Source organism: Propithecus coquereli, unplaced genomic scaffold (assembly GCF_000956105.1).
Source record: "Propithecus coquereli isolate 6110/MARCELLA unplaced genomic scaffold, Pcoq_1.0 Scaffold583, whole genome shotgun sequence".
Lineage (NCBI taxonomy): Eukaryota > Metazoa > Chordata > Mammalia > Primates > Indriidae > Propithecus > Propithecus coquereli.
In genome coordinates, this window is record NW_012151763.1 from 1,185,404 (window position 1) to 1,212,906 (window position 27,503).

Genomic DNA, 27,503 nt, shown 5'->3' on the forward strand with positions numbered 1-27,503 from the left:
ACAGATTAGTGGTTGCCAGGGGCCAAGAAGTGGGGAAACAGAGAGGGTAGTGGACGTGGCTAGAAAAGAGCAACAGTAGGGATCCCTGTGGTGAGGAAATTGTTCTGCATCTTGATTGTGTCAATGTCAATATCCTGGTTCGGATATTGTACTGTAGCTTTGGTAATATGCTACCATTCAGGAAATTAGGTGACGGGTACATGGAATTTCTGTATTATTTGCATGTGAGTCTACTATTGCATGTGAGTCTACAATTATCTCAAAAGTTGAAAAAATCTTGAAAAAGTCAAGATTTTTATAGACTGCTATAGAATTATATTGCATGTAAAATAAATTTTGTATTATAGTTAGTGTTTATAACAATCATGATATACCAGAAGTATTGTTTAAATGAAAAATACAGTTATGCTAATAAAGATGTTAGAATTTAGTTAACAAAAAGGATGTCAACTGTTATCCTTCTAGTTGAATTACAGATATACTCATTCCTTTTTTTTTTTTTTTTTTTGAGACAGCATCTCTCTCTGTCACCCAGGCTGCAGTGCAATGGCGTCATCATAGCTCACTGCAACCGCTCAACCTGTGCTCAAGGGATCCACCTGCCTCAGCCTCCCCAAGTAGCTGGGACTACAGGCCTGTGCATGTGCCTGGCTAATTTTTCTATTTTTAGTAGAGACGGGGTCTTGATCTTGCTTAGGCTGGTTTCGAACACCTGAGCTCAAGTGATCCGCCTGCCTCGGCCTACTAGGGTGCTGGAATTACAGGCTTGAGCCGCCACGCCCCGCCTACTCATTCCTTTTGAAAGTGGAAATTAGGCTGGCATACTTCAGCCAGGTTGGGATTAAACAGCTCATTCTCCACGTTTCCTGGAGGGGCTTTATGGAGTGTTTAGGTCAGGGTTTGAAGGGTATCAGACAAAGTTCAGGTGTGGCTAATTTCCCAAAGACCACAGTTGTATTCTGATGACCTTGTTAAAAAGTGTAACAGGAAGATTGTTTGACTATTTTGAGATTTGTATTGGCCTGTATTTGGCCTCTGACTCAAGCCAGCTGGTGAATACTAACCTGTGTAGAGTTCTGGTTATTGAGACGCCAACAAACATGCTCAGTTTTACTACAGCAAGTACAACCATCTCCTGACCTAACAGATCAAACTGCTTAGCAGGGTAAAACCTTTTTTTAACTCATCTTCTAGTGATCTGATTGCCAAAGCAAAATTATTTTATTTATAGGCTTTATACCTAAGATAGAAAATGGTGGTTTTATTCCAATATTACAATCTTTTTTTTGAAAAGAAGCCTTTTGAGGTATAAGTTCAAAGATAACTCATTTATAAAAAATTGAAATTTATTTGACTTAGAATTTTCTTATGTGATTTATTCAAAAGGTCATAAAATTTGGAGTTAGAGCACTTTACCCCGTAACTGAGTTGCTGCCTAACAAATTATTTAGCTTTATTAAGCCTCGGCATCCTCATCTGTATAATGTGTATTATAGCAGAGATTGAATATATTAAATAGGGCAACATAGGAAAGAAATACATACAAACGCTCACTTACTACACACTATTACTCTACAGAAATTTATATGTGTAAAAACAAATACAGGAGTGTGTTGTAATTGCTGAACACTAATCCACTTCCATCCAGAAACATAAGGTGAGCACCTATTATGTGCCAGGGGCCAGGCTGGGCTGCATGGAAGTCATAATCAGGCAAAGTTGGTCTGTGGTGAGTGTTAAAATAGACATGTAGACAAGGTGTGGTGAGAGGAGAGAGGGGGCTGGAGCAGGGTGCTCTGGGAGTTAGAGTTGAGGGCCTTTGTCAGCTCCCCTCAACAAGGGAAATAGACCTAGGTGGGACTGTGTCGAGGTCAAGAGCATACTCGCTAAAGCCAGCCAGCTTGAGTTTGAATCCTTGCTCTGCTGTTGCTAGTTGTGTGGCCTAGGGCAAGTCACCTTGCCTCTCACTGCCTCAGTTTCCTCATTTGAAATATGGGTGACTGGGAGGGTTTAGATAACACATCTAAAGCATAAGTAGCATGGTACCTGGTATAAAATAAGCCTTCAGCAACTGCTTGTTGTTATTTGTAATGCTGGCTGTGTTTGAAAACTTTCTGAAATACTTTCACATTGTTGAGGATTTAGGGATGTCACCTGTTACCTTATCAAGAACTAAGAGAGGAGCCAAACAGATTTAAACCAACGTATCAGCTTTATTAATTGATGAAAGCTGGCTTGGAGGGCCTGGCTTAGGTGGGCTGCCTCATCTGTCATTCCAGAATTAAACAAATGCACCCAAAGGCAGCCCTGGACTACTGCGGCCTCTCTTGAGGCAGTGCCCACACAGGGGAACTCCCCACAGGCTGAGGAGAACAGGCTATACCCTCAGGGTTTGTCTAGAAGACATATCCCAGAGGGGTAAAGTGGAGCATGCCGGCTCCCTTTACCCAAATCGACCCAAAATGGGTGGTCAGCAGAAGCCCTCGCCTCTCTTCTTGGCAGTGCCCTAAAGCTGACATCAAGGAAACCCAAGGACAGAGGAAGGGAGTTTTACCCCCAATACAAACTTTCATACTAATTTAATTTTTTTTGTTTGTTCTTGATTCAGTAAAAGCCATTTAGAGTGTGATAAGGGTAGGTAAATTTTTAGTTAACTTTTGGGCATTATGCTTGCTTTGTTAAATAGATTAAGATCACTATCAACTTTTTTACACCTTCTCATAGGTTTTTGGCATGTGTAGGAGTTGAGGGAGGGGATGTTGGACATGTCTAGATAGTTGTACAAGTTGGGGTAGCTGAGACCCATCAACTCAAAAAAGTTACTTATCCACCCCAGGTACAATTATCTTAACTGATTAACCCTCCCAGTAACCTGGGGGAGAGGTGCACTTAGCATTGCCGGTTTAGAGAAGAGGAGACTACGACTCTGAGGGGTGTGTGGCTCATCCAAGGTCTTGTGGCCAGTAAGTAAGTGGTGGAGCCAGGATTTGACTCCAGAGCACATTTTTTAAACTACTATGCCAATTTGCCTCCTTAAACCTTGCTTTGGGAGATACTTTAAGTCTTTTAATGAGGCTTAGATAATTTGACTTCTTGGATTTTAGAACTGGTCAGAGCCATGCAGACACACCTCATTTTATTTGTAGAAACTGAGGCCCAGAGTATAGGCATTAGGAAGTCCCGTATCCCCAGTGAGAGCTGGCCCCCAGGCCTCCTGACTTAAAACCGCTATTCTCTCTGGCTTCCATCAGAAACAGATTCAAGGGGAAAGTGAACTTCTGTGTGTGCCTGAAGTGGCTTATTTCAGGAGAGGGGCAAAATGAACCAGAGAGAAACAACACATAGGTATTAACTTAGAGACTTTCGGATAAGCCTCCATTGGCCTTCTCCCTTTCATGTCAAGAACATTGAGAATTTCATTACAGTAGGTACAGAATTATGTGATTTTAAAAGCGGTTTATAATCTCACCCCTTCTAAACTTTCAAGTTAGTTTCTCCTTCCAATAGCAAAGGCTTATTGACAAGGAATTATATCTCCCACATATGAGGTTTGTCAATGGCACTATTTGGTTCTGCAGTGGACAGTGTAGCCATAAAGATTTTATTGTGAATGCTGTTTTTTAGTATTTGATTTTTACTAGCAATTGATAGAAAAAGCATGAAAACATTAATTGTAGTTATAGAACAAGTGTGAAAATAATATAGCATGCTGGAAAGAAGGTTTGGAGGTAGGGAGGTGGAGGAAGGGAGAGTGGTGTTGATTTCTTCAACAAACCTGAAGGGAGTTAAGAGAGGTGTACATTTGAGCAGTCACAATAGGGTTTGGGGCTATAGTTTAAATGGGTTGACTGTAAAGACACCATGCTAAGCAGCACAGCAGAGTTGTTCAGAGTACAAATTCAGAGCCAGACTGCCAGGGTTTCAGTGTTAATACTTGCTCTGCCACCTTGAACTCAGCCAGGTTACTTAACTCTGCCTTGGTTTTCCCATCAAAAAATGGGGCCAATAATAGTTTGTATCTCATAAGGTTGTTCTGAGAATAAAATGAGTTACTAAAGTGCTTAAAAGAGTGTCTGGAACATAAAAGTCATGAGCATTTCTTATGCAGCTGCTGCTGAAGGAAAACAACAGAACTAAAAATTAAAATTTCAATCAGCAGAGATTGGGAAGAGGAAGGTAGTAGTTTGAGAGTTTATTTTCTCACGTATTAAGATAGGAGGACAATAAACACTGTTTAAGTTTGACAAGGTAAGAAATAGAGGTGTAACCATATTTGTAGTGGTGGAAGCAATCCTCAGAAGAATTAAAAACAAGTTTAGTGAATATGGTTGGCACTGGTGTATGAAGCTCTGGGAGACTTTCTGTTTTGAGTTTTTTTAATTATAAGCATGTATTATTACATTTTTGCCAACTTTTTTGAGTAGTAAATAAATGATAAACTTCAGATATTTAAAATAATTTGATAAGTTTTGACATACGTGAAACCAGCACCACAAAGATAAACAAATCCCCCCCCCCCAAAAAGCCAGATTTAAATTTCTTAGTCTAAATAGTCTATGTTTAGTAACTTTTGTACGGGCTTTAATTCTCAATTGAGCTACGGCATCACTTAATTCAGAATATCTTTTTGACTTCAAGGAGTATTTTCTTTTAATGATACAATATTTTTGAAGTCTGTATCTTCATATTCAGGTGATCTTATGCATCCTAAATGAAACCATCAAGCTAATAAGAACCTCCAGTGATTTTTTTCTTTTTTTTAATGGAATATTTAGTGGTTAGATGGTAGGATTTCAGACATTGGAATGGGGAACAGAGATGATTAAAGTTTTCCCTAGACCATTACAACTATTTACTTTTCGAAAGTTCCATCCCTACTGATGTGGGTGATGCTAACTGGAGCTGGCTATTAAAAAAAAAAAAAAAAAAGTTCCATCCATTCTGTGGGCTGATTCCTCTGACCAGGGCTTTCTGAACGTATATGCTGCGTGTTCAGTAAGGATTCACAGGCACAGGAAAAATGTTCCTGAAATCAGTGTCCCGATTGAATAAAGCTTGACTTCCCCCCTCCAGGACCAGCCACTACCGCTTCCCACCTGGAGCTTCCCCTTTACCACACGGTGGTGCTGGGACGGGAGCAGGTGCCCTGCTCTCCCTAGAGCGGCTTTAGTTCTGGAGTCCAGAGTATGAATTGGAGATGTCATTTCAATAGAAACCAGACTAAGTTTTGTGGTTAACTCAGTTTTGTGATATCATTAATGCTAGAGCTGAGCTGTGCTCTGGGTCCAATGTGGGGGTTACTGTGGTTTTTTGGTTTGGTTTTTGTGGGCTGGCTCGGGCACATAACTGCCTTTTTATATCATTGTTTCTATGGGGAAAATGCATCAGTATTTCCAGCAGAAACACAAATGAACTTTTTAAACACAGCCTGTTCACAGCCTGTTGTAATAGCACTTGACAGAGGGCTTTGTGTTTAAAAATAATGTAGTTAGTCTTAGCCTAAGGGCAACATGTTTCTCCAAATCATAGACTTCCCTGAAAATCATAGGACAAATGTGTTAGGATTGATTTGATGTTGAATGAAACTTAGAGGACAAATGTGTTAGGATTGATCTCGTTGTTTTTATTTAGAGGATTATGATGTTTCTTAGGGAATGGGCTGTTGAACTTAACGGCATCTTTCACAGGTCAATAGTAATGTGTCCATGATGATGATGTTCTGTATTTTAACTAACAGGTTTTCAGGAGGCCTGATATAAGGGTAAGGCTATTTGGCTTTTGGCAGATGGGCCTCCTCCTTGTGTGTGTCTGTGTTTTATTGAACACTTAGTCTATTTAGTGTTCTTTACCCTCTCGAGTTTTTATGAGTCACTCAGATGAATTTGCTCTGCTGTGTCATAGCTTTAAGTGTTCACTAGAAATGCTTTATTTGTTACAATGTTTTTATGTGCAATAAAAGCCAGTGTGTGTGAGGGCAGGATGCTGAAATTGTTACCAATGTACAATACTGACTTTCGTTGTACTAGGTGAATTATGACCAAATGGATATTCATGGCAGGGGTTATAAGGCTAGGCCTACTGAGGCCTCTTTTAACCTTGTTTGTCATGTAATTCATGCTAAAGAATTCAACAACCCCCTAAAAAGTGATCAGCTGTCTGTCCTATCTAAGTAAAATTTCAAGTCATGTTTCTGTTTGCATGTTGAATCCAAAAAGCAGAAGTGCTAATTTTAAAGATAAAGTTTGCAAAATCAATCCCCGTTAGTATTTTTAAAAATGCAGATACAGTAAATTATAGCTTATATTTTCCTCATGATTTTCCTTCCCTTTATTTCAGAGTATTCATAAAGCAAGACAAAGATTGGTAACGTGCATGCATTTAGACCTTAGTATCAGATATTGAAAATTAACCTATTTTCATTAAATTAAAACAATGTGGATTTTGACAGTATCATTTAATGATTTCAGTTTTAAATTTTTAATTTTATTAAGGCCAATGAAGTAGTACAAAAATAAGAAGGTTAAATCCAATTCTTAGTCGGTTTACCTTTGTTTAATCTTGTTTTCACCATGTTTTCTTTTGCTTGTGGAAATAATTTTATTTCATCAATTCACATTGTTAAATATTGCTGTTTGGCTTTACACTTGCATGACTTTGAAATGTATGGGGTTTTTTTTGTTCACTTTTCTGTTTTTAAAATTTTAAAGCAAAGAATGATTAGATTTTCCTTGTATTTAAAAAAGGAAATTTCGAAAACTGGCTGCATTTAAAAATTACGCTGCCTTGGCCGGGCGCGGTGGCTCACGCCTGTAATCGTAGCTCTCTGGGAGGCCAAGGTGGGTGGATTGTTTGAGCTCAGGAGCTCGAAACCAGCCTGAGCAAGAGCGAGACCCCGTCTCTACTAAAAATAGAAAGAAATTAATTGGACAACTAAAAATATATAGAAAAAATTAGCCGGGCATGGTGGCGCATGCCTGTAGTCCCAGCTTCTCGGGAGGCTGAGGCAGTAGGATCGCTTGAGCCCAGGAGTTTGAGATTGCTGTGAGCTAGGATGACACCACGGCACTCTAGCCAGGGCAACACAGTGAGACTCTGTCTCAAAAAAAAAAAAAAAAAAAAAAATTACACTGCCTTGAAGGGTAGCTGTGCCAACTGTGTGCTAAATTAAATCTGAGGATAAAGTATAAAAATGTGATAAGTAGTTATTGTACTTTATTGACAAAAACAAAAGGTGGGAAATAGTAAATTCTTTTAAAACTTTTACTGTTTCTTCACTAGTTGCCTTTTTAAGAAATATAGTCATTAGAACCAAAGTGTCATGGAGCAAAAATGTCTCTGTGCCAAATTTTGATATTTTATGCTTCAGAGACTTGATACAACTTTAGAAAGGAGTTGTAGTCTTGTCTTCAGTATGCATATTCTTTATACCACCTGCTGAAATAAAAGTCCAATTTTTAAAGTTTAAAAAAATTTATGAAAAAATTAAGAACAATATACCTTTAAAGGGATTGGAAAAAATTTAAATAAGGCTGTGTGACCTCTTAGCTGTTTCTTTGAAGCATGTTGTTAAAGTAATTAGAAATATTTAATGTGATATTGATTCATAAATCACATTAGCAAGAAGCAATAACATTTGTGTGTGTGTGTGTGTGTACATATATATATATATGTAAAATCTCTAGCATGTGATATTTGCATGCATGCAGTGGAATTGATCCCTGGGCAATATAATAGTTCTTTAGAGTATTTGAATACTTACTGTGTTTCAAATACATGCCTATGAATGGCCTTTGTATTTTGGCTTGACTTTGCCCTTTACCTGGTTTCTGTGGATGCTTTATTTTCTGTGAGTACATTATGTGCCTGTTATTTTTCTTTGCTATATGCTATAGTATTGCTTGATTTTTAAAAAGATAGTGCATTCTTTGAAATCTGTGATGTTTGTTTGCTTTTCATTTTTCTACCCCAAGACAAACACAGAATAGATACTCCATTTTAGGCTGAGGATGCTATAGATGGCCTACACGTTATTTCCTTAACTCCAAGGGGGAAAATGTTGTGATTTGCAAAGCCGTGAAAGGTGTGTCGACTTTTACATGCTTACTGTCTCTTTAAAAAAGAAATTCTGTCCTTTCACCTGTCTGTTTGCACGTGTTTCTCTTTCTCCTCTTTGCCTTTTCTTGTCCATGCACCTGGTGCTGTGCAGGAGATTCAGGAAGAACACAATGGCTACCCTTCTGAAGCTGAAGCTGATCAGGTGGCAAGTTCTACGTGTTCATCTGTTTGTAGCTACAGATCATGTATTTAGAAGCCATTTCATACTAGATTTCCAGATGATAAGCAAAGCTTTCCAGATGCTTTTACCACTACAATAGTGCCCTCCTGTTCAAATTTGGTAGATTCCATCATGACATTATTTGCAAAAATTGGTTTATCCAACATTTTGTCAACCAGAAATTTGTTCATCTGTGCTTCTTTGTTTCCCCAGTTAGGGTTATTGATGAGTTTAATGACCCTCCATCACTGTAGGATTCTGCAGTCCCTTTCCAAAGACATAGAGGGGACAGATACACATGCTAAGGGTGCCACTTGAAGGTGCGGACGTTGCTTTATTCAAATTTATATGGTCTGTGCCCAGTATGGTACCTGGTACCTTGTAGGTATTTATATAATGAGTACATATATTTTATATTTATTAATCAGAACACGGAATTATTCACTGGGTATTGTCCAGTGTTTACTCTTTGCTCAGTACCTTTAGACCCTTGCTGGAGTTTTCTAAAGCAGCAGTACTTTCCCCAGTGCTTGTGTAGAAATTCAGTATGTGAAATCAATAGAAGAGCAGCTTCAGGGAAGCATGGCAAGCCACAGATGCTCAGCTGTGTATTTGTCTGCCACCACTCAGCCCTACCCTCCTTTAGTGACCCTGGAAGCATCTTGAGCCCAGTTTGAAAACCACCGCTTTTGGCATGCAGCCATTATATAAACTATCCACCTGGCAGCTTAGATTTAGGTGGAGGAGAAAAGTAGTGGGAGAGGCCAGGGTCATCCAGGTGGCTGGAGCCCTCAGGGACAAACTCAGGGAGCTGGCAGATGTCAGCTGGACCTTCAGGGTCACTGGAACAAGGTTGGGATAAGCTTATCAGAGGGAATTCCTCAGCTGGGCAACCTTTGAGCAAAGGCACCAAGAGGAATAGGTGTGTTTATGAGATCAAATTTAGTTGGCAAAAATATTCCATCCTTTGATTGTGCTGAACATGGGTTGGATAAATCAAGGGTCAAATTATGTCGTGTGTAACCTGGTAGTTACAGTAAAAGCTTAATATAGCGTAAGTGTGAGTCCCATCTCCTAACACCAGTTTTATAAAAGGGAATCTGCTGTACTCACCAAAACAAACAAAACAACAAGCCTTTAAAAACTATTCTCCTCTTAAGCTCCTATGCTAAAGCTAAATGTGTTTCTTTTACAAAATGAACCTTTTGTGGGGAAATCTGAAGCAGTCAGATCATTCGTTTCATTCTGATAGTTGCTTTTTCATCATTTACAAAGCATGTCCCAGATTTAATTATCACTAGTGAGAAGTTCGTCTTACTATGTCTCACCAACACATTCATGCCTCATATAAATGCACAGATGTTTCAAGCCAAACTTGACATGACTATGGGAAAAGAAAAAAAAAAAGTTTGATTTTCAGCCTCTATCTTGAGAGCCTTGTGCATTCTTAAAATGGTCCAAATCACCTCCATCTCCCATCTGCAACATTTTGTTAGCTAGTCCTGGGTTGAGGACTTTAAAATGTTTGTTGCTTGCTCTAAAACTTAAAGTGAGCCATATCTTCCCAATCCGCTCCAGATTCAGTTGATTACAGTAGTTTGTGTTAGTAAGTATATTTCAAAATAATCTCCATTTATTTTAAAATATAAGTTGAGAAATTCTGTATGATATATAGTAATATTTAGCCATTAAAATAAGCTTTAACAATATAATATTTGAAGTAAATTAAACCTCCGATATTGATTAAAATAGCTTTCTCACTTTCTAACTATGTTATAAAATTAGTCACTAGTTTAGGCAACAAATTAAAGCAGACTCAAATTAAGGCTTCTATTAAGATCTTTTAGTGTTTCTAAAACTGGACATTTAAAAATATGTTGGTTTAGGCTTTATTGTATAAGAGATATATTTCCAAATCAGATGTGAGTATAAAATTGAAGCCATAAATTGTTCTCCACATCCCCTTTAATGTGTTAATTCCCCAAAAAAATTTTGGCTGAAACTATCTTTAAAAACAATGTAGATGAAAATTTTAAATTGAATAAGTTGTTTGGAGGTAATGATGACTGCTAATCTATATTATTTTAACCATGTATCTTTTGATGAGGAGGAAGGACCATGTCATTTTGTGCTCTCCCAGTAGAGAACAGACATACCTCTGATGAACATTTAGCATTAATTTTGCTATTTATAGTTTGACTTTTTTCCTGTATCTTATAAAATTTGATGAAACTACTAGTGTTTCTAAATTGACCATTAAGTAAGTCCCTTTAATAAAACATATTGACATATTCTGATAACTTGAAAAATAGTTTATGTTGAATTTTCAATAACTTAGAATTATAAAAGACATCCATTTTAAAATACTTTGCTTTACAAAATTATGCTGAAAACTTGATATTGTCCGACTTGTTTTCCACTGAACACTAGTGGCCTCCGATGTTAACAGGTGTTCCTTGGAAAAAGCAGTCCCTGATAAACTAGGTATGAGAAATGCATTATACTCTAGCGCCCTCTTGCTGATTCAGTGTACATTAACACACTAAAGACTTGTCTCGCTAAAAAAACAGCTTAACTTGTTTTGTTTAACCCAGCATTTTCCAAACTTAACAACAACAAAAAGACTTAGTCACGTCTCTTGGGAAACTAATGATTTATGAAAGACAGCTTGGGAATCGCTGGGGTTATGATCACCTTATTCTTATTCATGACACATTAAGTCAGAAACGCCAAGGAGAAAGTGACTGGTTTCCTTGGCAGCATCTCATAGTGGGTGGCGGTACCTTGGAATAGGCCCCGAGTTCAGGCTCTTGTCCCTAGCTTTGTAGTTCAAGAACACCATTTTCTCACTTGCCCTGAGTTATCCAGCACTATCCAACTAGACTAACAAGAGACTGGCTACTGGGCTGTGGTACCAATCTGGTCATTTAAAAATGTGGTAATGTGTCTTTCCAGCCATTCATGGCATCCTTTTCCTAGTAAAATGGTAGCCAAAAAACCTAGTAAATCACTAGCAATTTTCTTGGTGAGTGTGAAATGAGTGCAGAGTGAATTGGCTTGGGGAGATGCCTGATGAACACACCCTGCTCTGCAGTATGGATTGAAATACTCTTGTCTGCCAGATGAGAGAGTACTCTGGGCAAACACTGACAATCTCAGTCTTCATGTCCCTTGTCCACCTGTGTGTGTGCGTGCACACACACACACAGGTAACTGGCTTCAGTACCAAAGCCTAGGGCTTTCCTTAATTATATATTCTCCTGAAAGCATTCCCTAGTTATTTTAATTAGACTTCGGGCTTTCCCAAACTATCTCATAGGCTAGGTTATTTCTACAGCTAGTTAAGCACCCATATCTAGTGTTGATTTTATTTGTATTAGTTTCACGCTCAGAAGGTAACCTTTTTGTGACCTTATTTCCAAATTCTAGAGGCACCTTATGATAGCTATCTATGTAGTAATTATAGTATTTATCTGTCATGTCAAGCCATTTCTGTATTAATGCTTTCTAACTGTGAAATTTAAATATGTTGTAACAATTTGCTAGAATATGCAGCATGATGTCCTGTGATGCTAAGCTTTGAAATTGTCTTTTAAGGGGAAGGGGGCTTACATTTGCACGTTTATAGCGACAGCACAGAACACCAAAATTCTTCTCAGGTATGCAGATGGAAAGTGAGAGTTACTCCTGTTTGATTCTTCCCCAGGCTCTAAGGGATGGAAATAAGCTGGCACAGATGGAAGAAGCACCACTTTTTCCAGGAGAATCAATTAAAGCCATTGGTAAGTTTAATGTGTACACTTTGCTTATAGAAATCCATAAAACGAAATGGCCCTTTATTTTCCAACACAGGTGATGTATTTGCTGGAGATCAGCCAGACCAATTTAATTAGGGGACAAATGTACTCGATCTATTCATTCTTATTAGTGTTATCATGACCTAACAGAAAATTATAGAGGATCCTATTAAGCTCCGATTGAGTATCTGATGGCATTTCCAACAGAAGGGCCTGACTTTTTGTGATGAACTGGAAGCTGATCAGACACTCAATGTAATGTCAGTTCACTGCTTTGTTGGAATCCTTCAGTGTAAGAAAAATGTATTGATAGAAGATCCATATCATATTTTAATAACAGTTTTGAGAACTTGGCAAGGAAATTTTAATGGCTTATAAGATTCCCAAAAGTACAATTTTAGTGCAAGAAAAAGGCATGTGTTGCCATGCTGGCTTATGATGGTGGTGACATGAGGGCTCCCACAGTCCTCCATGGTGTTTGCCAGGCCTTTCAGGAGGCAGTTGATTGTGCCATGGGTAGATGAGAGGGACAGCTGGGTGTGACTTTTTCATCTTTTCAATTGGTTGAATTGGACAGTCTGGCTCTCTAGGCTGAGTGTTTCCTTTTTCCTTCGTGGCTCCCTCCCAAAGATGTGTGTTCAGTCTCAGAGTATGATCATTTGTGTCAAGAACGTTTGAGTAGCTGGGCTCTCCTACCAGAACCTCCAAACAACTGCTACTGCTGCATATCCTAGTCTCTGCCTCTGGACCATGCTTATCCTATCCTTGTCCTTGGTTTTGAAATTCTTTCTTTCCTTGGGTTCTGGGACTTCATTCTCTTCTGTATGTCCTCTGGCCTCTCTGTTCCTTCTCTGGGTGGGTGTTGTTCTAGCCCTGCTCACATGCTGCTTTCTCAATGATCTGTTTAAAATGCAGAGCTAATTATGTCATATGCCTGCTGCTTTTCCAGACAGTGAACCTCACAGATTTTAAGTGTACAATGTGAAGAAGGTTTTCTTTTTTAACTTTATTTTTATCTTTATCAGTGGGCCAAAATTAACTTAGAAGAGATTAGAGCTGGTCTAGGTTGATCACTTTCTACATCAAAGACACATTTTGAATTAGCAGGGAGTATTACAAAAGCTTGGATTGCAAGCTCACAGTTGTCCTAGTAAGAAGAGAAGGCTTCAGTGGATCCAGGTGTGGTCCCAGTTCTCACTCTCTCCTGTTTGCTTTTCCTTTCACTGTGGAAACAGAGCTCAGAGACAAGGAAGCTCCCACCTGACCCCATTCCAATCCGTTACTGGAAATATCTTAGAGTTAGATGTTAAGAACATCTGCAAGTCCTTAAGCAAATAAGTATGCCTTATGCTCCTCCAGTGGCTTGCAAAGGGTAAGTAAATTAACCTCTGCTTTTAAATAAAATATATTCCTGGAGGCAGAGTGTTAAAATAGGTCATTGTAAAGTATTCCCTATGGAGTATTATTTCAGTTTGTCATTGTCAGAATGTGAAGAGTTTTGACGGTATATACCTGGGAAACCATCGTCATAGTCAAGGTAATGAACATATCCATCACCTCCCAGAAGTTTCTATTTCTTTATGCCCCTTTATAATCCCTCCCTCCCATGCCATTTCCCCCTTCCCCAAGCACTATACACTAGTTTATATTTTCTGCTGTTTTATAGAAATGTAATCATAGAGTATGTTCTTTTTGCTGTCTAGATTCTTCCAATCAAACAATTATTTTGATATTCATCCATATCATGGCATAGGTTAACAGTTATTCCTTTTTATTGCTGAACATAATTCCATTGTATGGATACATGACAGTTTGCTTATCCCTTCATCTGTTGGTGAATATTTGGGTTTCTACTGTTTGGCACTACAAATAAAGCTGCAATGAACATTAATATGCAAGTCTGTATGGATGTGTATTTCCTTTTCTCTTGGGTAAATACCTAAGGAATGGAGTGGCTGAATCATATGGTAGGTATATAGTTAGTTTAAGAAGTTGCTAAGTGTTTTCCAAAGTGGTTGTACATTGTACCAGTACATGTTCCCACCAGCCGTGTATGAGCATTCCAGTTCTTCCTTTCCAATCTGAATGCCCCCCCCCCTTTTTTTTTTTTTTGCTTTGCTGCTCTTGCTTGAACCTCCAGTATAATACTAAAAGAGAACAGGTAAGAGCAGACATTCTTGTATGGTTGGGAAAGCTTGGGAAAGGTTTTGATCTTTCATCATTAGCTATGATGTTAGCCTGTAGGTTTTTTGTGGATGCCCTTTGTCATGTTCAGGAAGTTCCCTTCTAGTTTGCTGAGAGTTTTTATCAGGAATGGATGTTAGGTTTTGTAAAATGCTCTTTCTGTATCTATTGATATAATCCTGTAATTTTTCTTCTTTAATATGGTAGATTACATCAATTAATTTTTGAATGTTAAATCAGCCTTGCATTCCCAGGATAAACTCAACTTGCTTATTATGTATTCATTTTATATATTGCTGGTATTGATTTATTATTTTTTATTAAAATATTATTTTGCATCAATATTTATAAGAGATATTGGTCTGAGAGAGATTGGTCTGAGGTTTTCTTGTAATGGCTTTGTCAGATTTTGGTGTCAGAGTAATGCTGGCTTCATAGAATGAATTGAGAATTATTCTCTCTTCCTCAGTTTCCTCCCCACTTCCTTCCTCCCCCTCCCCCTTTCTCCCCTCCTTCCTCTCCCTTCCCCTCTTCCTTCCCTCCTTCCCCCCTTCCTCTTCATTTTCTGTCTACTTCTATCAAGAAGAGTTTTTCGTCCTTGACTATTTGGTAGAGTTTACCAGTGAAGCCACCTGGACCTTGAGTTTTCCTTGTGGGAAGGTTTTAACTATAATTTTAATTTCTTTAGTAGTTATAGGAATATTTAGGTGGTTTTTTCCTTCTTTGGTAGTTTGTCTTCCTAGGAATTTGTCCATTTAATCTAAGTTGTCAAATTATTAGTTATCATATTTCTTTATTCCTTTAATATCTGTAGAATTTGTAGTGACATCACCCTTTCTCATTTCTGATAGTTAATGTGCATGTCTTCTCTCTTTTTTTTCCCCCTGGTCAGTCTGGCTAGAAGTTTATCAATTTTATCGATCTTCTCGAAGAATTAGCTTTTGGTTTTATTATTTTCTTTGTTTTCTATTTCATTGATTTCTACTTTGATCTTTATTATTTCCTGTCTTCTGCTTGCTTTGGGTTTAATTCACTCTTCTTCTTGCAGTCATTGATTTGAGACCTTTGTTCTTTTCTAGTATAGGCATTTCTTCCAAGTGCTACTTTAGCAGCATCTCACCAATTATGACCTTGTGTTTTTTATTTTTATTCAGTTGAAAATGCTTTTGAATTTCCCTTTCGATTTCTTCTTTGACCCTTGTGTTATTTAGGAATGTGTTGTTTAATTGCCACATATTTGTGAATTTCCCAAATTCTCTTGTTATTGAGTTCTACTTTCATTGTGTTCGGAAAAGATACTTTGTATGACTTAAATATTTTTATATTTATCAAGACTTCTATTATGGCCCAGAATATGGTCTCTTTTGGTAAATGTTCTGTGTGCACTGGAAAAGAATGTGTTTTCTGCTGTTGTTAAGTAGTGTTCTATAAACGTCAGTTAGGTTTTGTCGATGGTGGTGTTTTAAGTCTTCTGTGTTCCTTACTCATTTTCTGTCTACTTCTATCAATTATTGAGAGAGGGGTTTTGAAATCTGCCTATAATTGTGGATGTGTCTGTTCCTCCTTACAGTTCTATCAGTTTTGCTTCATGTATTTTGAAGCTTGGTTATTAGGTACATAAATGTTTAGGATTATTATGTCCTTCTGATGAATTGGCCCCTATATTATTATGAAACGACCTTCTTTAGTCCTGGTAATATGGTTTGCTCTGAAATCTACTTTGCCTGATATTATAGACATTACAGCTTTTTTTTTAGTTAATATTAGCATACTTTTGAATTGCAAAGGTGTTTTCATCCTTTGAATTTCAAACTATTCGTGTCTTTCTGTTTAAAGTAGGTCTTTTTCAGGCCACATATAGTTGGGTCTTTCTTTTATCTTCAATTTGATAATCTCTGCCTTTAAATTGGGGTGTTTAGACCTTTTACATTTTATATAATTAATATAATTAGGTTTAAATCTATCATCTTGATAAGTGTTTTTTCTTTGTCCCATTTGTTCTTTGTTCTCTTTTTCCTCTTTTTTTGGTTGAATTGAGTACTTTATAGGATTCCATTTTATGTCCTATGTTTACATATTAACTATAATTCTTCATTTTGTTATTTTGCTGATTGCTTTACGTCTACTTTCAAATAAGTTTATGCTGCTTCATATGTAGCATAAGAACTTTATAATAGTAGACTACCACTTGTCCGCTCCCAGCCTTTATGCTATTGTTGTCATCTATTTTATGTTTACATATGTTATAAACTCCACAATACATTGTTTTTATTCTTGTGTAAAAAGTCAATTACCTTTCAAGGATAATGATAATAATGCCTTAGTATCCTATGAAAGCACTTCCTGATCCACTCACTGCCTCAACCTCAACCTCTCTGGCCTCATATTCCATCATTTTCACTATCCCCTTTGATCCAGCCATACTGACCTCTAGCAGTGTGCTACTCTTTCCTTCTTCCGTTTCATCTCTCTTTCCCCCTACCCGCTTTCCTGCTGAGTGAAATTGATCCTTTTCTGAGCTTTTATCACTTTGTGTACACATCATTATTATAGCATTTATCAGGCTATAGTATAATGGTGATTTTTCTGTATAGTATCTCTCATGAGTCATGGCCTGCTTATAGGCAGGAACTGTGTCCAGTTATACCTCGAACCCTAACAATAGAGGGCACTCAGTACATAACAAGCTCTAGAAAAGTTTAAATGAAGTGTTTTGAGAACTTGGCTGAATGACAACTTTACTACCTTCATTGTCTCACTTGGACACATCTGTAGCGATGTATGTTCCTGTCATTCCAATGGAATGGAACTTTGGGAAAATCATGAAGATGTGTATTTGTGCTAGATGTGAGCTATTTAATGTTCATGGGAATTAAATACATTGTACACTTTGATATTAACCAAAAGAAAATTAAAATTGATAAGGAATTTGAAACAAGTCTTTTTCCACTTAATTGATGTGGTTCTACTTTTTGTCATCTGTAAAGTAGTTTCCTTTGGAGATGTGTTAGAGGACAGCATTTAGCTTTCATTAGTTTTAAGTTGCAGCAATTTATGAAATGGTAGCTTAGGGTCTTCAGAGTTTAATGTTTTGAATATGATTAATTTATCACCCAGGGAAAATGTTAACTACATGGAAAAGTAATGACAAAATGTAACATATGACGCCTTTTACTTAAAACTTCATTAAGTAGCAAATCAGAATTTTGTTTAAAAAATTGAAATATATTAGAAGACTGTCCATCTGTGTCTTTATTTAAAATAACAATTGCTATAATTCTTCTATTTAAAATTTCTAGAAAACTGGAATCACAAATATATATATGTTTGGAAACTCATGTTAAGATTTATTAAAGCACAAGTCTATGGCAGTGGTTGCTATTTTGGGTTTTTTCTTTCAGTGAAAGATGTCATGTATATCTGCCCATTTATGGGAGCAGTGAGTGGAACCCTGACAGTGACGGACTTTAAGATGTACTTCAAAAGTGTAGAGAGGGTGAGTTTTTAAAAGTGTATTTTATTTTTAAAAACACTTTGGAACACTAGAAGAAAAAGGTAAAAAATCTCCTAAAATCCCATCACCCTGAGATAGCCAAAGGTTGGGTTTTAAGGTGTGCACATTTGCAAACAGATTTTGTATCTTGAAAAAAAGGCTGTTAAGGTACCACTTAACTTGAAGGGAAAATTTCATTGTACTCTCAATATATACTTCCTAATGCATGCTATAAATCAGACTTCAGTATATTAGCTGGGACACAGAGGAAATGCAAAGTAAACAAACATGTTTTGTAACCCAGCAAAGACTTAAGATATGAAAACTCAGTTGACTGATAGGCGTTAATTTTAAACCTAGGATCCACATTTCATCCTTGATGTTCCCCTTGGAGTGATCAGCAGAGTTGAGAAGATTGGAGCACAGAGCCATGGAGATAATTCTTGTGGCATAGAGATCGTGTGCAAGGTATAGTACAAACACCAGTGAAAGCTAAAAGGGGATGATAGGCTCAGAACTTTTTCTGACTCATTCTTCATGGTCTTTGGACAGTGGATTAATTTGTGCTGTTAGTAACTTGCATGCTTTCAGGACAGTGACCTCTTCAAATCTCATATCAACAAATTCAAACCATTGTGTAACCCCTTGAAGTAAGCCTTTTATTTTCTTTTGAAGTATAGTCATCCCTCAGCATCCATGGGGGATTGGTTCCAGGACCCCCTCACCCCCGGCATATGCCAAAATTCACGAATGTTTACGTCCCTTATATAAAATGGTATAGTGTTTGCATATAGCCTACATACATTCTCCTGTATACTTTAAATCATCTTAGATTACTTATAATACTTAATACAATGTAAATGCTAGCTAAATAGTTGTTATACTGTATTGTTTAGGGAATAATGACAAGAAAAAAGTGTATGCATGCTCAGTACAGATGCAGCCATTCATTCTTTTCCAAATATTTTCCATCTATGGTTGTTTGACTCCATGTATGTGGAACCCATGGATACAGAGGGCTGACTATTTTTCTAAATAACCTGGACATATAACGTAAGTGCTGACATTATTTGTTACATCTCAGAGAAATCAAGTGGAAAGCAGAGACCAATATATTTTTCCAGTTTGTTGTTTTAAGACTATTCTTCAGAACAGTGGCTGATCAAAGACTCCCTAAAGGGACAGCAATGTTTTATAAATTCTGTGATTAAAAATGCAACTAAATTCCTTGGCTATGTTGGAATTTTCATCTTGAGCTGTACTTATTTTTGATTTTGAACCCTTCCTCCAACAGTTAAGTAGAAATATATATGATTACTTTAATCATGAAATCATTTAAGAAACACTCTTACTGATGTTTTATTCCCAATGACTTTACCTCATGTAATACAATTTACTAAAAACCCTACCTGAAGTACCAGGAAAGATCTTGCCTAAAGAATCAAGTCTCCTTCCAAATTTTGGGTTTGGATTCCTGTTGATCTATTTGCTTTGATCAGATCTATGAGGACAGCGCCCTCTGGTTGATACAAGACTGCACTGGAATCCAGCTTTTCAGAGAACCCTTTGCTCTTCCAGATCATGAATGGCTTACTAGACTCACATTAGGCGCTATGTGGCAGTTGTCTCCTTTGGTAAATTCTAGTTGTCCTTCTCAGGCAGGGTTCCATGTGCAGAACAATGGCAAGCAGTTACAGAACTTAAAGCAGAGGGGAGTGACTTGATCAGTTCTGCAATTTTGAAGTATGTCATTCACCTTCCAAATCTTGAGTAGTTTCCCATTATCCTTAGGCTAAAGGAAAACTCCTTATCAAGACCCCATGTGTCTGAGCCTGACTTATTTCCTTTGCAGCCTCATCTTGAGCTGCCTGCCCTCTTCTCATTCTTGCCATCCCAGTCATGTTGGCTTTCCTGTAGTTGCTCATACTCATCTCATACCCTCTCTTTCCCCCTGCCACACACACACCAGGATCTTTGCACATGCTCTGTCTTTGCTTGTAATGCTTCTCTTTCTAGGCAATCCTAAATAGTAAGTCAGCTCAGTTAGCTACTGAGGTATATGTGTGTAGCCAGCGTAGCTTGGAGGGAGAGCAAGTCAGGAAATTATGTTACTTAGGCAGGTGTCCTGTAGCTGTTTTACAAAGATATTTTTATGGCTGCGGTGAGCATTTTCTAACAACTCCTTTAAATGTTCTCTAGCCTAGAATTACTAAGGCCATGCCTGCCAACCCTCTCAGCTCATGCCTAAGAACCTTGCAAGGTATAGGGTTAATTGATTTTAACAGGTCATACATAATTCAAGAGGTACAAAAGCTGTATATGGTAAAAAATAAATCTCCCTCCACTCAACACCCAGCCACCCTGTTCCACTCCTTTTAGGCACCCACTGTTACCAATTTCTAATGTACCCCTCCAAAGATACACTAAAGACCATACATGTATATGTGTGTAGTCTTTCCTTGAAAATATAAATAGTAGTATATCATATATACTATTCTACTCCTTTCTTTTTTTCCTTAACAATACATCTTGGAACTTCTTTATGTCAATACATATAAGAGCTGCTGCTTGTTTTTAACAGCTCTTTAAGATTCCATTAGCTGTACTGTAGTTTACCTTAGCTGGCCCCTATTGATGGACATTTAGGTTATTTCCATTCTTTTGCTGTTATAAATAATATAACAATAACTTCACTTCTCAAATTGCTTTTGCTTTAGTTTGTTGTCATATTTTCAAATTTCATATAATGTTAAAGAAGAATGAGGTTTTGTGTTTAACAGGGGCATAGATTTTAAAACGTTGAGAGGTACTTCTCAAAACACTGTCCCGGGAAGAAACCATACCATCAGAGCTGGCCTTAGGGGAATCATTCCTGCTGACTTGTGCTTGGGTTTTTGGCCTTCAGCTTGCATTGGGGGCAGTTTAAGAAACTGTGGTCTGGAGAAACAGCATTATATGTCTATTAGGATGTTACTGAGGGCACAGTCTACATGATCCAGAGTCCTTTCTGTGAGTGTGCAGGGGAGAAGCGTCTGCCACATTTCTGTTTTATGGATGGTGTGAATTCTATAACTGACTCTTTTGCCAGCTTAAAAAGCACAATTCATTCCTTAGCACACCTTTAGCAAGTAAGTGCACAGGACTTGTTGGCACAACTTTTGTGTATGAGCCTTATTCTTGGTTCGATCTGATGAACTTTTCCCTGCATATGTCCCCTTTGTTCCAGTTTTCTCAATTTCTTTTTTATCTTATTGCAGGTATTGTTGTTAAATTGAATATAGAAGATAGAATATAAAATGAGAAATGAATAAAAATATTTACTGATCTATGGTATGGTATCTGGCTCCTAGGTGCTCAATATATGTTGAGTAACTGAGTTTTGCTAATTGTTTAACAGGATATGAGGAACTTACGACTTGCTTACAAACAGGAAGAACAGAGTAAACTAGGGATATTCGAAAACCTCAACAAACATGCATTTCCCCTTTCCAATGGGCAGGTAAATACACCAAAGTAAACCTTTTTTTGCATGTATTTGTGGGGGGTGGGTTCCCAAATTTTATGTTTAATTGTTTTTCCAGAGGTTTTCTTTATCTCTTTTTTTCCTCTATTGGTAACTAATATTAGAATATTTGGAATATTTCAGTTCTGTGCAGTGATTAAGAAAAGCTGCTAATTTGTTGCTTCAAAATTTACAGAAAATAGAAATCTTAATACATTAAGCTCTTACCAGAATTAAAAGCTTTAATATTGAGTATATGATGTAAAAAAGAGATACTGACATGTATTTTGTGGTTTTTATATCCAGGCACTATTTGCATTCAACTATAAAGAAAAATTTCCAATTAATGGCTGGAAAGTTTATGATCCAGTATCTGAATATAAGAGACAGGTAAAGTATGTTGCTTATCAAACTGAAAATAATAGGTTGAGCATCTTTTTCTTTTCTGGAAGGCTACAAATACAGTGGTGGAGAAGAAACTTTGTCAAGCAAGTTGCGCATAGGTGTAACTTCTCCAGCTTGTTAGGTTCTCCATCTCCTGGAGGCCTTCTTCTCCCAATACCAAACCTTCAACTCTGTCACTCTTTGCTCATCTTGTTTCCAGAGGGCAAGTGAGACTCAAGGACAGGGGTTTAAAAACTAAATCTGCCAGATGGCTTTTATTAGATGTACTGGTAAGGAGTTGATGAGTAAGGATCCAAACAACTGACTTAAGTTAGAATTGAAGCATATGTTGTGACTACATCAGTCTGATATGGTGTTCCTGGGTCTGGGAACCCTTTAGTGCATTGTCAGCTTCAAGTTATTCCAATAAGATCTTATTTTCATGACATTTAACTTTTGTCTTTACCTTATATTTGGTATAATGTTTCATCGCACTTATTTTAGACATTTGTAAGAAACATCTGTGTTTCTAAAGGACTTTCAGGGATGTTTTCAAGAATAAAATTAAACTCCTGGGGGATGGACATGCTTGAAGCTCTGACTCGGGTAGGGCAAAGCAATATCCTCAACATTTGTACCGCCGTAACATGCTGAAATAAAAAATATCAAAAAAAATAAAATAAAGAATAACACTAAACTCATTCTTTATAGAAAATAGGACAAGAAATATATAGACCTGGGATTCTAGTGTATAATTTTCATATTTTAGTATGACTTGGAAATTCTTATGCATCATTAGATTTTTAGAAATATCTGCGAAATGGGTTATACCAGATAAATATATTAACTTTAAGTAACAACAACAAATTATAAATGGATTTTAGTTGAAAATAAGAAATGGATGTGGTTCATACTTAGTGTGTTTTCAAAGTGTAAAAGCATGCTTTTCGCCCTCTTCCTTCCTCTCCAATACCCTGCAGGGCTTGCCAAATGAGAGTTGGAAAATATCCAAAATTAACAGTAATTATGAGTTCTGTGACACCTACCCTGCTGTCATTGTTGTGCCAACTAGTGTAAAAGATGATGACCTTTCAAAAGTGGCAGCCTTTCGAGCAAAAGGCAGAGTCCCTGTAAGTAATAAATACTGTCATTTAGATAGAAACATATACTGTGTTAGATCTAATATGGAAAGATGCAAGACTAAAAAGAATCTAGTGAATAAAAATAGAAAGTAAAAAAATAAGCTTTTAAACCTGAACACATCTTTGCTTCCGAAGAAATACGTAATTATATAAGCAATTTGTTTGTTATGTCTCCCTCTTGTATGATTTCTTGTTACTAAGTGCAAGGATAACTTAAGTCATGCTCTCAAAATGTAGTAGAGAATAACAAAGGAGTAGCAAGAAAGAGTCACCACACTATTGCGTTACCAATTGACATTGCTGTTTTTACCGACTCATCCTAGAGGAGATGTGTCCTTTCTTAGATGCTGAGTGGAATGCTATAGCTGCAAGGGAGGAACACTGTTATGGAAGTAATAGCAGCCAGTGGGGAGTGATGGTTTGAGCCTGGAGTTTGCACCTGGTATAATCCTGAGTCACTTGGACACTGGAGGAAAGTAGGAGTTTTGGTGGCAGAGTTTTAGATTTTATAAGAAACTATATATTCATTTTGTCCTGCCCCTGCCACATATGTTGTTGTCGGGATACAAAGATTTTTTTTTTTTTTTTTTTTTTTTTTTTTTTTTGAGACAGAGTCTCACTCTGTTGCCCTGGCTAGAGTGAGTGCCATGGCGTCAGCCTAGCTCACAGCAACCTCAAACTCCTGGGCTCAAGCGATCCTACTGCCCCAGCCTCCCAAGTAGCTGGGACTACAGGCATGCGCCACCATGCCCGGCTAATTTTTTCTATATATTTTTAGTTGGCCGATTAATTTCTTTCTAATTTTAGTAGAGGCAGGGTCTCGCTCTTGCTCAGGCTGGTTTCGAACTCCTGAGCTCAAACAATCCGCCTGCCTCGGCCTCCCAGAGAGCTCAAAGATGTTTTTTAAATTAGGAGATGATAAAACCAGTCAATCAAATAGGCATGGTGCTAGATTTTAGTAACAGTTTGCCTTAGGTTTTGTTTTGCTTAGAATCATAGATTTTTGGAGGTAGAAGGGAATTTTTAGAGCTCATCTAGTCAGACTTGTTTCAACCTGACCAAAACATTGAGTCCCATGGCCAGTATACTCTGTGATTGGCCTGCCCACTCTCACCTTTGAGGAAAATATGCAGAAGAGATTGTGCTTGAGAAGGGAACTTGTTTTTCCTACCAAGTAATTAGAGCATGCATTGCTTGAAGAACTATGCTAATATTTGTCGCTTAAAAACACTAGGTGTTGTCGTGGATTCATCCAGAAAGTCAGGCAACGATTACCCGTTGCAGCCAGCCACTCGTGGGTCCCAATGATAAACGCTGCAAAGAGGATGAAAAATACTTACAAACAATAATGGACGCTAATGCACAGTCACACAAACTCATCATCTTTGATGCTCGACAAAACAGTGTCGCTGATACCAACAAGGTACTTTTTCGATAGCATTCCAGGAACACAGGATATTTTCATATGTACTGTCTGTAAATCATTATGTGGTTTGACTAACTTGTTGAATTCCTCATCACTGAAGTTAGAACCTTTTGGAGGAGTCCAGAGCTGTTGCTCCCCGGTATATACTCTGTGGGCTATGTTTGGTGTTTCATGGGGGTTGGGATGGTGTCTCTTCTTTGCTTCCCCACAATCCTGTCTGCTGAATCAATTAAGCAAAGACCTGGAAAGAGAATTATCATCTCCAGGATTAAGTATTTTAACAAAATAATTGTGAGGTCCTTGGAAGTCCCTTTAAGAAATATAGTGATTACTTGATTAATTCATACCTGTTCTGAAGCTCTTTTAGAATGGAATCAGACATGTGAAACTGCAAATATACAAAGTTTCCATAAATCACATGGAGCACTGGTACTGTATGTCAGGTGACAACAAGACATGATCTAAACACCTCTGCAAACAGCTCCCATTTGATCTTTGCTGGCTGCAGAGGATAGGGTCCTTTGTATCTAGCAAAAGCTATGAAGTCAAGCCTGCAGTACCTACTATCTGAATAGCAAAGGCTCTGATTTGAATCATTTCTATTTCCCATGAATGACTTTCTGACTATGTTGCTGCAGGCAAGCATTTGGTAGTTCAGAGGACTTTGCCTTCTTCTCAAGTAATTTCAGGTGTTAGAAAGGTGATGACAGCCCTTACCATCTCAGGCCTACTTGTAAAATGATACTTGGGTAGCACAAATCTAATGAGTACCCACTAGGGGCAAGGTGCTGGGGGAAATTCAAAAACAGACCAGTGAGGTGCTATCTGTAGGAGGTGTAAGCTTGATGAACCGGGCGAGCCAGAGGGGCATTGGCTAGCCCTGCATGTGGAGTTAGGTAGGGCTTCACAAAGGAGGTGCCATTTGATCTGGCTTTGCATGGTCAGTGGCATAGATGGGCAGGGCATTCTAAGCAGCATGAGTACCTGTCCAACTGTGTGGCAGTGCATATCATGCGCAAGAGTGGCAAGAAGGAAGATGTCTAAGGGCATGTGGTAATCCCTCTCTCCAGTGTCCCCCTCAGCAGTGCTTGTGAGTCCAGCTTTGTTTCTCTTGTCAGCTTGCTCCTTTTCTTTACTCAATGATTATGCCATCATTGACAACAATCTCGAAAAAGCCAGCCTCCTACCTTTCCCATCTGGCCCTCGGGAGAAGCCATTACCTTCTATAATACTTCAAAGAGCAAACAGGCCATCAGATGTGTACTCAGCCATCTTCTCTCAGTACTAGAGTACCTACGTGGGCTAGACATTCTACTACACACTGGGGATAGCTGTGGCCAACTGTTCAGCTTAGTAGGAGAGACACATATCGAACAAGTAGCTGCACAAAATATCCACATGGCCTTCTGGATCCTTGAGTGCGGCCTTTTGACTGAATCCAAATTTTACAGAACAGATGCTTTCATTAACAGGGGTGCAGCAGAGAAAGATGAAGCTTTTCTTGCCTCCTTTGGTGCCTAAAAAAGAACAAAAATCTTGAAGTCAGAAGGCTGCACGTTCCCCACCCCTGCATGATTGTCTCCTTTCTAAAATGAGAATGACAGTATTACCTACTTCCTAGAGTGGATGTGAAGGTTAAATAAGGAAATACTGTAATAGGCCCAGAACAGTGCCTGTCCTTGAGAAAGCATTTGGTATTGACCTCAGAGTGGCCAGCTACATTCTCGACCTACATGACATCACATCCCTGAGTTTCTCTCCCTCTCCAGCCTGACCTCTCGGTCTCCTTCACTCATTCCTCTTCTCCTTTCCAATCTTTAAATGGCAGTGCTCCTTGAACTTGGTCTGGGGTCCTTTTTGATGCTCTATACAATCTCCCCAGGCCATCTGCTCTGGTAACATAACTTTAAACACTATCTATATGCTGAGTTTGATACCACAGTTTCCATCCTGAGCTGATTCTTCCTAAGGTTGAGACTGAACTTCCATCCCGTTGTATAGTTGACATCTCTACTTGGCTGTTTCCCAGGTCACAAACCCTCAGTATATTGAAACTGGTCAGGGTGGCAGGGTGGTGAGACCCCTTGGCTTTGGAATCAGTTACACATGGGTTTTCTTCCAGGTTCTGCCACTTGGTGCTCTGTACAACCTCAAGCCAGTTACTCAACCTCTCTCTAAGACTCAGATTCCTCTTCTGCAAAATGGGGGATAGCACCAGTGTCTCCTCTCAAAGGTCATGTGAGGATTAAAATTAAGTGAGCATAATTCATGTAAAGGACTTAGCACAGTGGTGGGTACATCCTCAGTATACAGTACACAATGCTGACAAGCCCACCACTCCTGTGGTCAAGGGGCTGCCCAGGTATCTGACCTGGAGGGCAAATGGTGGTGTTAGTTACTGATATGGGGAAGACTGGGAGAGGAACAGGGCAGGGAGGAAGATGGGAGAGAGTTTCCTGAGGCTGTCATACAAATTACCACAAACTTGGTGGCTTACAACACCAGAAGCATATTCTCTCAGTTCTGGAGGCCAGAAGTCCAAAATCTAGCAGGGCTGTGCTCCCTCTTAGGGTTCCAGGGGAGAATCCATTCCTTGCCTCTTCCAGCTTCTGGTGGCTGCCCCAGCATTCCTGGGCTTGTAGCCACATCGCCCTGATCCCTACCTCCATCTTCATGTGGCCCTACCTTCCTCTGTATGTTTCTGTGTCTCCTCCTATCTCTTCTAAGGATACTTGTGATGACGTTTAGGGCCCACTCAAGATAATCTGGGATTATCTCTTCATCTCAAGGTCCTTAATCACATCTGCAAAGGCTATTTTTTTTTCCAAATGAGGTCATGTTCTCAGTTGCCAGGGATTTGATGTGAATGTCATTAGCAGGGGTCCACTTTTCGGCCTACCGTAGGCTTCGTCAGTAAGTCCCCTTTGCTCCCACGTCTGGTGGATCATTACTGTGTCAGTCTCTCTACATCTCTGCATCCTTCCTGTCACTGCCATATCCTAGGGAATTACAAAACATGAGAAAAGCTATATCCATACAGGTGATCTTCAAAATATTCAACAGCGGAAGGGCAGTTGATTGTCTTTTATTTCATGCAGAAGAGATAAAAGCAGGACACAAAATTGCATGTCTAGAATAATTTTAAATGTGGCAGCGTATGTGTCTAGAAAACAGATAAGGCTAATATTTAAGTCCCCATTAGCTTATATATAATATTGTTATATGCAAATAGAGATGGTTTGACTTCTCCCTTCCCAATCTGGATACCTTTCATCTCATCATCTTGCCTGATTTCCTGCA

The 27,503-nt window shown here is 38.4% G+C and overlaps 1 protein-coding gene across 4 annotated transcripts in view; it reads left to right on the forward strand.

Moving 5' to 3' along the window:
- Positions 1-27,503, forward strand: part of MTMR1 (myotubularin related protein 1) — a 63,203-nt gene that overhangs the window by 13,918 nt on the left and 21,782 nt on the right. For all 4 annotated transcript variants that reach the window (XM_012658368.1, XM_012658371.1, XM_012658370.1 and 1 more), the window contains exons 3-9: positions 11,982-12,057; positions 17,658-17,752; positions 18,110-18,217; positions 21,147-21,248; positions 21,558-21,641; positions 22,616-22,765; positions 24,012-24,200. In XM_012658368.1, coding sequence (XP_012513822.1) covers positions 11,982-12,057; positions 17,658-17,752; positions 18,110-18,217; positions 21,147-21,248; positions 21,558-21,641; positions 22,616-22,765; positions 24,012-24,200 — 804 coding nt within the window. The remainder of the gene's footprint in view (positions 1-11,981; positions 12,058-17,657; positions 17,753-18,109; positions 18,218-21,146; positions 21,249-21,557; positions 21,642-22,615; positions 22,766-24,011; positions 24,201-27,503) is intronic.